This window comes from Panthera tigris, chromosome A2 (assembly GCF_018350195.1).
Source record: "Panthera tigris isolate Pti1 chromosome A2, P.tigris_Pti1_mat1.1, whole genome shotgun sequence".
NCBI classification, from domain to species: domain Eukaryota; kingdom Metazoa; phylum Chordata; class Mammalia; order Carnivora; family Felidae; genus Panthera; species Panthera tigris.
In genome coordinates, this window is record NC_056661.1 from 147,193,106 (window position 1) to 147,206,299 (window position 13,194).

Below are 13,194 nucleotides of genomic sequence, written 5' to 3' on the forward strand. Positions count from 1 at the left end.
AGTGGTGAGCAGAGTGGTGCGGGTAGATCCACAAGGTGATGAACAAGCCACTCCTACACTGAGGAGGAAGCTGTAAGTGGGTATACAAACTCAGGACAGTAACTTCTGATGTTCCTGAAAGAGCATCACGCAATGGGGATCCGTAATTCCTCTTCTGCTTCTACACACTAACATCTCTCTAACTTCACTGGTAAATTCATTTCTAATAGAAGAAAATCACCTTTTGCCTTAGCTACTGAGATTTCCAAGTGCTGTGTTATACACCCGAGAGTGATGAGTGTGGGCTCTTTTATTTGGGGTTCACACTGAACATGCGGCTGCTGCAAAGCCATTTTAAGAACACCAAGGTAATTCAAAATAAACTCTCACCAGCAGGTGAGCGGCCGTCCCATTCACCCTCAGCTAAAGCAGAGTCACGGGTGCTTGCTCTGCAGCCTGTCTTCCAAGCTGGAAATAAGACGACACGGCCACTTTGACCCTATGTTGAAGAGTATTTTCAATGACTCTGTGGACGAATTTCTGAGGCTAGGGTGTACATTGCCTCAGGAAGAGAGACAAAGCAAAGCTGAAATCTGCAGGCTGACTGGCGCTCGGTTTCTGGTTTGATGCTGACTGAGGGAAGCAGCCTGTGGCTACGAAATGAAGAAAATGGTTTTACCTTGGGCTGCACAGGCGGATAATGAGCAGCTGGACCCAGTCACCTGGCCCTCAACCCCGATTTCTTATATTTGCCAGCAATGGGAAGACAGAGTGAGCACAGGCTACCAACCTGTGCTGCGGCCACTGAGGAGAGCCTAGCAGCAGCCTGGTCAGTGGGCAGGCCTGACAGGAAGGGCACTGCAGGAGGCTCTAGGCCCGGGGAAAGCTGTTATGTGTGCCAGGACGAAGCCCAGGAAGGAGAGGCATAGCGAGAGCAGAGCAGCGGTAGGAACCCTGCCAACTGGCCACTGACCTCTGGTTCCCACATTTGCATTTAAAAGCCATTATGGAGAGGTAACTTACTTTGAAGACACAGTTATGTTCAAAGCACACTGCTTTCTCGGCCAAGGGACGGTGACCACAGCTCAGTAGGGATCCTCCCAGGAGAGGGAGCCGGGAGATCATGTAGGAATAAATAGGTGAGGGAAGTCCAGCTTGTCTGCATTGGAAACTCTATGAAGTGTACGGAGGCCTTGCCCAATCACACTCACTTCAAGAGGTTTGAGGCATTCCGTTAATTTCCCACCTAGGGTGGACTTGCTTTGAGGGAGTTTTGGGAACTTAACAGTTTCAGTTAACTTAACTGAAAAGCCATAAACAAGGTGACCATATGTTTTGAATCTAAACTGGGCTTGGGGGACCTGGGTGGCTAAGTTGGTTAAATGTCCGAGTCTTGATTTTGGCTCAGGTCATGATCTCACAGTTTGTGAGTTTGAGCCCCGTGTCGTGCTCTGGGCTGACAGCACGGGGCCTGCTTGGGATTCTCTCTCTCTCTCTCTCTCTCTCTCTCTCTCTCCCTGCCCCTCCTCCATTCACATGCATGCACACTCTCTCAAAATAAACAAACATTAAAAATACATAAATAAACTGGGCTTAATACTGGACTATTCCATAAATACAGGGCATATAATCCAAAGAAGGCTGCAGGTCTAGGGCACCTGGCTGGCTCAGACAGTAGAGCGTGCAACTCTTGACCTTCAGAGTCGTGAGTCTGAGCCCCACATTGGGCACGGAGCTTACCTGAAAACAAGAATAAGGCTGCAGGTCTATTTGGAAGGTTCAAGACAACTGATAGGAAAAGTGGAAGACGTGATTCAGATGACAACTTTCCTAAAGTAATTCAACTTGGGGGGGAGGGGAGTGGGGAGGAGGGGTGTGGTTCTTCCAGCAATACTGAGGCTAGAAATACCTGGAGAGAGACAGAGACAGAGACAGAGACAGAGAGAGAGAGAGAGAATACAAGAAATATCTATCTATGTCTAGAGACAGAGAGACAGTACAGTGAAAAACCTGAGAAATGACGTGCCCCAGATGGCAAGAGCAGCAGAAGCAGAGTAAGAGCCCAAGACTCTGCCCCCAAGATAATGCCCTCGGCACTCTCATAATAGCACCTCCCAGGAGCTGGACCTGAAAGGCCAAGTAGGGTGAGAGAAGTTTAAAGAGACAGAAGAAGCTAGAGAGGAAACACATATGGAAAAGACAGAGGGGGGCAAGCAGAGAAATGGATGAGAAGGGGATGAAGCCCCAAGTAGGGGCTCAGTGACAGAATGGATTATGAACTCATTCATTCAAAGTATTGGCTTTTTGGGGCGCCTGGGTGGCTTAGTCAGTTGAGCGTCCGACTCTTGGTTTTGGCTCAGGTCATGATCCCAGGGTTGTGGGATTGAGCCCCACGTCGGGCTACATGCTGAGGGCAGAGCCTGCTTGAGATTCTCTCTCTCTCTCTCTCTCTCTCTCTCTCTCTCTCTCTCTCTCCCTCTGCCCCTCTCCCCAACTCACACGCTCTCTCTCTAAAAGAAAAGTGTTAGCTTTTCAAGAATATTAACTCAAAACAAACTCCTGGTTTTCAGTTCACTTGGTCTGAATCACAGTAAGTTACTGCTACCCTTTCAATTGTTCTTCACCTGCTCTAATTCTTAAATCTTGAAAGGGTCAGCTCCCACAGCTCACCGAAATGGGGAAAAGAGAATTACCCTGTGAGTTTCTGGCAAAAGCAATTATATACGTGGGTTAAAAGACATCAAGCTAAGAACCACAGGTTCCCAGCTCCTAAGCCAGAGAAACTAAAGCCATCTGGCTGCTTGCTCAGTTCTAAGCAGAATACAACTCAGAGCTGCTACAGAGTCTCATTGGTTGACCAGCAGGCCACAAGCATCTGGCTTTTAGCAGCCCACATTTGCTATTAATGACAATTAGCCAATAATTTTTTTAGCTATCACATGTTGGCAAGTTTTCTGTAATAAATTACCAACTCTTCAAAGAGAGGACTTTGTACTGGTCTGACCCAGCTGTCTTCTAGAAGACATTTGCTACTGTGACCAACTTTTAGGATACTCTATTCTTCTTGATTTTGAGAGTTCATCTACTGTGGTTCAAGGTGTGCTCTACCTCACGGAGAAACTGATTGGAGCAGGTCACTCCCATGATGCTCATAAATCACAACATTCTTCCCAGGCACCTGTCCTAAAGTCAACAGTGACCTGAACAGAGCTGTAATGCAGTCAGCAGGGAGCTCTCCAAAGGTGCAGAAAAGGCATCATCTCTTTTATTTCCCCCAAAGTGGTATCTTTCCCCCTTGTACTGTCATGTTTATCAGAATAATAAATTAATAATCTGACAAACCACCCTCCCGTTCTCATTGTATTTAACCAGCTTGAAATGCTGGATTCTTCAGTGCTGCATTTCTCTGCCAGCGACAATACTGGCAGCCTGGGATGTGCCAAGTTCTTGGCTCTCAATTGCAAAACAAAACAGTATAGGAGGGAGTTTGTGAGTTAGCTGATTTGCAAACACGACAGCAAGTCACTGCATAAACACTTGTTTTTGTGTACCTATCTTTTTCCCAGGCAGTTACCTGGATCCCATCCTGACAGCGGCCAAATGTGCCGCTCAAGTTACCCATGCTTCCTCCATTCACGCTTAAGTGAGTTCAACTTATTTTGCATCATTAAGAAAGCAAAAAATAAAAATAAAAAAACAAAACAAAAATAAACAAACAAACAAAGCCCCCAAACCTTCATTAAACAGTAATCACAGACCCTCTCAGTGATTATGGTAGGAGAGTCACCAACGTCACTCAGAATCAACATCAGGTCCACAGTGTGTGTCCTTAAGGGTACACGAAGATGCCATTCAAAGGGAGCCAACTCGGGAATTAAAAGGAACGAAGACGCCACACTTACACATATGGGGGTTGGTTGAAATTTCCCAACACGAGTTCATCCTGACTGCCTCTAAGTAAAAGGCAATCTGGGAATGTGGATAATCTTTCCACGCTCCCAACTCCAAATACTGGTTTACTGAGTAATCACACAAACCAACAGCAACATATACTGGGCCGGACCGAATGTATGTGGCAAGCATTCGGACTGTTCACCAGAAGCCTACAAGGCAGGTTCTTCAATTTCCCATCTGCTTCCAGTTGAAGAATCAGAGGATCTGTACACTTATGTGACTTGTTAGTCCCAAGGTCGTAAGAAGCAGAGCCACCATCCGAATACAGATGCTCCTTATTCCAGAGCCTGTATTCTTACTCACTTTGCTACATTCACTTTCTGTATCAAAATAAAAACGGAATAAAACTTCTACATGACAAAAGATACTTAGGTGACCCCACGGAGCACTGGCAAGTTTCTTTTCCATGTGTATCCTGCAAGGACCTTTCCATTAGAATGCTTCTGTGTGAACACTAACTTCCAACTTACCAAAATCCACGATGGAAGCACCAATCCTCTGGTAGAAAAAGGAGTTATAATCAAGAAGTTTCAATGAAACTGGAAAGAGGAAAAACTGCAAGGTTGTTTTTTTGGGTTTTTTGTTTGTTTGTTTGTTTTAACATTTTCATAGTACTGCAGGGTCAGACATTAGTAACCGAGCTTATCTAATCTAGTTCTTGCCCCAGGCGGGGTGACTTAAGTCATCCCATAGACAGGAAGGTTCATGCAATTTGTAAAGATCTCACTGAATCCTACCTAGCTGAGAGGCAAGTTAGAAGAATCTCTTGACTGTCTGAGGCAAAGTGCTTTGGAGCTTTTTAGAGGAAAGGTACAGCACAAATGCAAATTAATAACAATATAAATCAACTCAATTCCCTTATGCATAAGCATCTAACCCAACGAAAGGAATACGCGAGGCCCCAGGCTACAATGCCAGTCTTCGTTGGAAAATATATTTATTATTGATAGTGAGTGAAGTAAAGATGTCAGTATTCATGATCGAGAAGAGGTTGTATAAGCCAAGGTTGCCTTTATGAGGATAAAAAATGCCTTATTTCACTTGTAATCATAAACATCATTCCAGTAAAAGAGGTACATTTTTCTCTCCTTTTTGTCTTACTTACATGATCACTATAATAAGTTAAAATGAAGTAGCTCTTATATAGTAAGGGGAGAAAGGAACAAGAGAAAAACAACGTGCCACAGCCTAGACAATTCTACCCAGCACCGCTGGGCGGAGAGGGAGGTTTGGTGCCCCTCCCACCTCCCCACTCTAATTACCTTTGTCCCCCCTTCCGCCCCCCACCATCCCAGACCCCAGCTTTGTTTGGTGAACGTTCACCAAACCATGGAGCCTGGCAAGAACAGAAAGTTAAAAAGGTGGAGGGGGTGCCTTTCTCTTTTAATGGTCATAAATGGGTTGACTAACACTGCAGTGTCCTTGCTGGCAGATACCTGATCTAGGCCTCGGCTTTTCACACTGCAGCTACTCAAACTGGGATGTGCTTCGGCTGAATCTGCTCTCTGGTGCTTCTCTTTAATCGTCTTCTCTTTAAATGGGTTACTTTCTCACTAGGAAAAAAAAAAAATGTTCCGCCTCTGGAATTAACGTTGAGGAGTTTTGCTTGTTCTAAAAGTTGAGTTTATCCTCCCTTCTCAAGCATGCTCTGCAAGAGAAAGAGAAAACATGGGTTTTAGCAGGAGGGACCGAAAAATGGCAGTAACTATTTAGTACTATTTGTATCACTTTTCAAAGATCTACTCAAAAACACAAAAAACAAGGTGTATGCTCCATGGTCTCAAAATATTATTACCTTTAAAGAACACCACCGCTTAATCATGTATAATCTCCAAATGACCCCACCCCCACCCCCATACCAAGCTGAACCTTAAGAGTGAGCATGGTCTGGACTGCAGGGTTGGGGGTTGGGAGTGCCGGACATGTGTGTTCTCTCACTACTAGGGACATCTGGAAATGTGGTGGGAGTATATCTGGTGGCCACAGGGACTGGGGTGGAGTGGGGGTTAAACCCCAAAGGTTCTGAGAGGGTAAGAATCTCTCCCAGAAATCTCTGCTCACTCCAGGCAGAATGCAGATGTTCATGAGTTCATAATGCTGGGTGGAGCTACGGAGATAAGTATCTATTCCCAACTTGCAAAAATGGCCCCTCTATTCTATTTATTTATTTTTGTGAATGGGGGTAGGGGGTGGTAAATGGGAAGAATTCTCAAGTATCAGATTAAAACTCTCTAACTAGCCAGGACAGAAGATATATACTCTCTCCATTCTTAGGAAGCTTTAAAAGACAAAAGTGATGCTTTCCCATTTAGTTTTGAAATTACTTAGGAAGAGGCTAGGTTGCCTCTAGCTCATCTGTTCCCACTTTCTTCCCTAGATTCCCCATGCTTCCAGCCATTTACTCACTCAGCTCTTACCTGAGTTCCCACTAGGTAATCACTAGACTGAGTGAGGTGTTACAGGGAAACCAATAGACACGCCCATGGAAAATTAAGGTGTAATATAATGTAATAATTGGCTATTTTTAAAAACATACTTGCTAAATACATGCTAAAAGTTGATTTTATTGAATAAGTAATACATACACACAGTATAAAATTCAAGATTCAAGTATTTATTCAAGATAAAAGAATACAGAGAAAAAATAATTTTTGCCTCCCTCCTGTTTCCCAGTTTCTTGGGTATCCTTCCAGAGAAGGTAACAGTTTAAAAGAGGAGCGAGTGGTTCTGCCTCATTCAGAAGAAGAGATCTCTCTAGAGCTGGAGTGGTCAGAGGAGGCTTCTAAGAGACCTTTCAGACCATCTTTCAGAGTCTTTCAGAAGCTAGACAGAAGGTCCAGGAGTAGGTTGAGGAGGGGTGAGGGCAGGAAGCAGCGGCAACAATTCGGAGGTAGGAGAAAGCCCAGTATGTGTGGGGGGCAGAGGAGAGAGATGAGCAGAGCTAGAGGAAAAGCCTGGCAAAGATACTTCCTATTGGCCTCTGGGAAAAAACCTGAGAATCCAACATGTCTTTAAATAGGAAAATGCCATTTAGGAAGGTTCCCCTGATGTCCATGGCCTAATGGATCCAAGAGATAAGAGTCTGGAGTGAAGACCAGGGTGGAGGCAGATTAGGAATCAAGCAAGGGTGGGGATGAGAAATGGAGAGAACCATAAAAAGACAGGGGAAGGAAAAGAGAGGTGGTGATACCAAAGGTATGGTGATCCTCAGTGACAGGGACAATGGTAGTGCCACCAACAGAAAGAGAAAACAGTAGGAGGAGCCAGTTTGGGAATGAGGAAGGTGACTTAAATTTGGGGTTTGTAAAAAATCCCAGATGGAAATGTCTAGAAGGAAGTTGCGAACTTGAAAAGAGATGTCAACAGTCTTTAGAGATAAAGATTTAAGGCCAAAGATGAAGAATGACGACTGACATAGAAGAGCAGAACAGAAAGAGTGGAAGGACAAATAAGAGAGCATGTTGGGTCACAAAAGCACAGGATGGATAGATTATCCTAAGGATTATCCTAACTCATCCTGGATTACACGTTTCTAAGGCTATGTCCACAGAGCACAAAAGAACAGATATGAAAGCAGGCAAACGAGTTGAGAGAGAACACATAGAAATGGTCATAAAGATGATACATTCAAGGAGGAAGTAAATTAGAAAAGCCAGATGCATCTAGAGAAAACAGAAAAGACAACACAGATAAAGCAGAGGATTGCTCAGCAGAGCTGTCTTGAAAACAAGCACTGAAACATGAGTTCTCTCTTAAACCCAGCATCACATAAGCTCTGCATCTGCTGGAAAAATTAAAAGTTGAGCACCTACGATGTAAGAGTCAGACAGGACAATGTCCCAGTAGCACAGCATCTCATTTATCCCCACCCACTTGTGGCTTGATCTGTATGAGACAACAACCACATGTCCAACTACTTGGACAGGAAACCATGGATTCCAGATATATAGATGACCTCACCACAACATCACACGTTAACATAAAATAGAAGTCAGTATGAAGCAGATTTATACCGAGCCCATCTAAAGGCATTTAATTACCGAAGAAAATGATCACTTTATGAGTGATGCCATTTTGCATTTTGGAGTTAATACACTCACTACTTCCTTCAACATACCGATGGGAACTTTAAGCAATTATCTTCCTGGTCAAGATTACATGGCTGTGCCTCATACTACAGTTTAGGTCTTATGGTTATGATCACTATATGACAACGTGTTACTCTTTTCAAATGTTGCAAAATAATTCGTACTGACCACAATGTAATTAAAGCAATAGCTAAAGAGTTCTTCCAGAGTCTAGGGAATCTTACTATTCTTCCTCCAACGCCATCCAAATACATAAGGGTAATTTTTTAGCCAGATTATGTAAGAATTCCAGACTCTCTTAAAATTGTTTAAAAATATGTATTTTTTAATTTTTACTTATATTTGAGAGAGAGACACACAGTGTGAGCAGGGGAGGAGCAGAGAGAGAGAGAGACACAGAATCCGAAGCAGGTTCCAGGCTCCGAGCTATCAGCACAGAGCCTGACGCAGGGCTTGAATTCATGAACCGCGAGATCATGAACTGAGCTGAAGCTGGACGCTCAACTAACTGAACCACCCAGGCGCCCCTGGACTCTCTTAAATTTAAGAGAGACAAGCGAGGCCATGGCTGGTTTGAGGATCAGTGGGCCAGTCTAACAAAAAGATGAACAGGAACATTTTGGAGCAAGTACAAAACACAGAGAAATCACCACATTCACAGAATGGCCTGCTACATGTACTAAAATTCTAATTTTCAAAGATAGCACAGCAGTTCAGCTAATTCACGGGTGGCTCCTTGAAGACACAAGAATAAGAGAAGGTCTAGGGCTGGTCTACACACAGGCTGTAAACTGTGGTGGCACTCAGATGCCACCAAAGGGTGGCAGAGGTCGGTACAAAACCTCCTCACTTTGGTCAGAGACAGCAATAAATACAACGTCAAGTTGAAATTTTTTAAAAACTAGACTGACAAAACACTCTGTTATTACTGTATTGTAACTATGCAATAAAACCTGCTCAAAACCCAGGCCTGAGGACCTCTGGCTGGAGGGATCCCAAGGCCTGGAAAGGTCTGTGTCATTTAGTGTCACCTTATAGGTTCTCCCACAATCTCTGTATCGGTTCTGTAAGTAGCTGCTGTTGGGCTGAATTTCAACGCTGCATAAATTTAACACTGCATAAATTAACATAGGAAATTCCCCGAAGAATCAGGGAGAAGATTTGCAAGTTATAAAAAAAATTGCTTCCTTCATTTAAGGAACTGCTAACACTTCACCTTAATGTGGAGAAAGAAATTCCTCGCATTTGCTCATCATTCACGTATATGGGCCTGCAGAAACCCCTTTTAAAAACAGCTGGGTAAACTACCAAAAGGAGGGGACGGCTCAGGCATCAACACTGCTCTCTCCCCAAGTCTTTTCCTGATCCCAGCCACCGAGGAAGGAACAGCTGGCAGCTCGCACCATCAGACAAGAGCAGTGCCCTTGGAGACCAAAGATTGCTTGTCATTTCCATTTATTAATATGATCTTAACTGTTTTCCTCAAATATTTTTGTTACACAGTCATCTCATCAACTGTTTTCTGAATCATAGCTTTCTTGAAGGGGTTGACTGTCACAGCCGTGTGTCAGCTACTGGATGTCTCAATATATTTAAGAAGAATTATGGCAACCCTGGATTGCTGAACAATACCCATGAAGAGAATAAAAATGTGTGTGTGTGTGTGTGTGTGTGTGTGTGTGTTTTAAAGACACCAGTCAGAGTGCTTGTCTCTTGAGCTCACCCAACATCTCGCCAAGATTTCAACAGCCCCCCTGAAGCTGGATATGGAAGCGGGAAGGCTTACAGGGGAGAACTAAAATGGGAATGTGTCTGGGTATGCCTGAGTTTTTACCAAGGAGGGACATGAAAAGTGGGAGTAAAAGAAAGAGAGTGGTGAAGACACAGTGAGGAGACTCTGAGATAGAAGCAAAAGTAATCAATAAATTCAATTTATGAGGAGCACAAAGAGAGCCTTGCCCGTGCACCGAGCACACTCCTGACCACCTGAAAATCTGATTAGCTAACTTACTGTGTTCTCACTCTCTGTCTGTCCCTGACCAGCAAGGGCTGTTCTTTATCCTCCTGCTTCATGCATGGATCTGGTTTCATTCCTCCCGTGACAAATGTTCTGTGTAATATGCAAATTAAGTTACAGGTAATTAACTGTTTACACAACTTGCTGTAATAATAGACAAAACACTAACATACTGCGGTTCTAGCTCTAGCACTAGAAAAGAAATGCCTATTAGGAAGAAGGAGTCTATTACCATGGTAATATTTCTTCTATTAAACCCAGATTAAAAAAAAAAAGAAAACATCGTAAAGTGACTATTAGTCTCAGAAAGTGGTTTTGAAACCACTTTCCTATGATAGAAGGGTTCCTATGATAGAAGAGACTGGGTTAACGCACTTAAAGTTTGGAAATTAGTTTGCTTTGATGTGACTCCAAATCCGAAGGGCCGCCCCACCGAAGGACGGGAAATCTATTGTGGAACACCCACGTGTCATCCTGAATATGAGCAACCCAGCTGGGTGATTAATACATGTCATTAGGTGATGATGATAAAGAAGCCTTTAAACACAATAAAAACATGCTCCCATAGGTCTTCCCAGGGAATGAACCTTCTTGATTTATCTTTGTGCTCCCTGAAGGTGGGTGTGTGTGGACATCAGAAGAACTGCATCAGGCGAGGGGCCCCTGCTGTGGGTCAGGAGAGAGCAGGGTGACTGAAGCAGCAGGGCCGAGAGAGGATCTAGCTACAACCGCGAGGTGGTCAGGGGACCGTGTTGCCTTGGTTCAGTGCCTCTTTCCTCCCTCCTGCCAGCTCCTCACCCAGAGCTACCTACAGTTTCAAAGGAGAAAACAGGAGGGGAGAAAATAACTTCATTTTAAGAGGCTCCTGCCCTCTGTCCAAGACCTCTTCCAATATGTTCCTGAGGCTGAACCAGGAACCAGTTCCCAGGGTTGGTCTGATTAGAGCTCTGCCACATGGCTCGGACCCGACAGGCAGTGATGGGAAGTGGCAGCCCCTCAACTCTCAAGAGGGAAAACAAAGACTTATTCTTATTAGCAGGACCTCTGAAGGTCGAAGGCCTCGAATGCAGTTTAGGCCAATGTGCTCTAGAGCTATGTTTGCCAAACTGTGGTGCACAGAGTTACTTGGGGAATTTGTTCAAACTTCAGATGTCCAGGTCCAACCTCAGACCTTCTGAACCATAATCTCCAGGGATGGGGCCAGGCAAGTGCATTCAAATATACTCCCCAGCTGATTTTGATGTTCCCCCATGTCTGAGACCTGGTATTATAGAAAACAGCACCCTGGGTTAGGCATCAGGAATGGGCTGTGCTGGTCTGGACTCTGCCCCATGTACAGATGATCACCGACACTCTGAGTGCAAATTTTTTCCAAGTGAAAAGATGGGATTAGGTCACATGATCACTAAGCTCTGTCCAGCTCTATTAAGTCATTTGGATGTTATTTACAGTCTGTCTGAAAACAATGATAGAATACAGCTTGCTCTAGCGCTGGGTTTTTTTGAACTATGATTTCAAAAGCAACAGTGACTACTGGGTTTTCAGGCCTTCTTCACACTCCAATAACAGGGAAGTATTTGAGCCTTGGTCTAACATAAACCCACTACGGGGGGAGATAAAACATGATGTCCTTAAGAAGGCTGACACTTCCAGGGCATCTGGTGGCTCAGTCAGTTAAGCATCTGATTCTTGATTCCGGCTCAGGTCTTGATCTCATAGTTTGTGAGTTCAAGTCCTGCACTGGACTCCATGCTGTCATTGTGAAGCCTGCTTGGGATTCTCTGTCTCTCTGCTTCTCCCCTGCTTGCTCACTCTCTCTCTCTCTCTCTCTCTCTCTCTCTCTCAAAATAAATAAACTTAAAAATTATGTAAAAAAAGGGGCGCCTGGGTGGCTCAGTCGGTTAAGCGGCCGACTTCGGCTCAGGTCGTGATCTCGCGGTCCGTGAGTTCGAGCCCCGCGCCGGGCTCTGTGCTGCCAGCTCAGAACCTGGAGCCTGCTTCGTATTCTGTGTCTCCCTCTCTCTCTGCCCCTCCCCCGTTCGCACTCTGTCTCTCTCTGCCTTTCAAAATGAATAAATGTTAAAAAAAAATTATGTAAAATAAAAAAAGGAAGAAAGAAAGAAAAATTATTAAAATAAGGCTGATGCTTCCTGCCATGAAAAATTCCATCATATGCACCGATCTTTAAGTTTTTAATTTTGGAGGCTAACCATGGATTGGAGGCGTCATTTGTATTTTAGAAATGAAGAACTGGGTGCATTAGCATTGGGCTTAAGTAACTTCATATTAAGACCCAGCCTCATTTATCAGGGTCTTGACCTCATGCTCCCCCCCTACAGCTGGGTGGCTCTCTGACGTCTCCAATGATGCCAGCAGGAAGCACTGGCTTAAGGTGGGGGTCGCCTCACTTACAAGATGTCCTCATTTTGATCCTTCCTTCAACTAAGTTGCTTACTTGGCTATTGACCCACTGCCCACTTATTGATTTACACTTCTGCTATGGTTTACCCTCTGACTGGCCTCCATCATCTGACTCCAGGCTCCACACTGACCTCTGTCCCTTGGCATCTCCTGGGTCCAGCCCTTGCTTTTAGTCCCCGTCTTTCCTCAGCTCTTCTGACCTGGCTTCCTGGCTCTGTCTCCACACTCCCTTTACCACCCATGATCCGTGGTGGACAAGGTTAAAGCCATTGCACAGGGGAGCCTAGGCCGGCTAGAGGGAGAGAGCCTGCATTTTCTAATGGAGTTTATTATCTGGAAGGCTACATTCTGCCAGGCAGTGCTGAGATAGCTGTTTTTCAGTACACTGCCTTAGAGAAACTGTTTTTACCCCCTCCTAGTTCATTCTGCCACCCTGGCTTCCCTGGGGCTGTCAGGAGTATGAGCTTCAAGGAAAGGGTATATGGCTGTGGGAGGCCAGGCAACAGGCAGGCAATGAGAAGGGCAGCTGCTCTTCTGGAGTGAAAGTTTAAGGCTGACAAAAAAATCTAAGAGGCAGAGGCACAAGTGCTGGAGGTCCCCAAAGCAGCGGTGCTGCCTAGACCGAACAACAGGTCTCTTGACTGAAAGGTGCTCATAAACGTGTGCTCCTGGGCACGTGGCCTCTTGTTCTCATGCAGGGAAGGAGAATCAGTGCCACAGTATCACAGCTAGAAG

The 13,194-nt window shown here is 44.7% G+C and overlaps 1 protein-coding gene across 2 annotated transcripts in view; it reads right to left on the reverse strand.

Moving 5' to 3' along the window:
- Window positions 1-5,295: 5,295 nt before the first annotated feature.
- The window catches only part of CHCHD3 (coiled-coil-helix-coiled-coil-helix domain containing 3), a 279,622-nt gene continuing 271,723 nt past the window's right edge, over window positions 5,296-13,194 (reverse strand). For both annotated transcript variants that reach the window (XM_042972717.1, XM_042972708.1), the window contains exons 8-9: window positions 10,033-10,131; window positions 5,296-5,581 (exon numbers count right to left, since the gene is read on the reverse strand). In XM_042972717.1, the coding sequence (XP_042828651.1) occupies window positions 10,078-10,131 (54 nt within the window). In that variant the 3' untranslated portion in view covers window positions 5,296-5,581; window positions 10,033-10,077. The remainder of the gene's footprint in view (window positions 5,582-10,032; window positions 10,132-13,194) is intronic.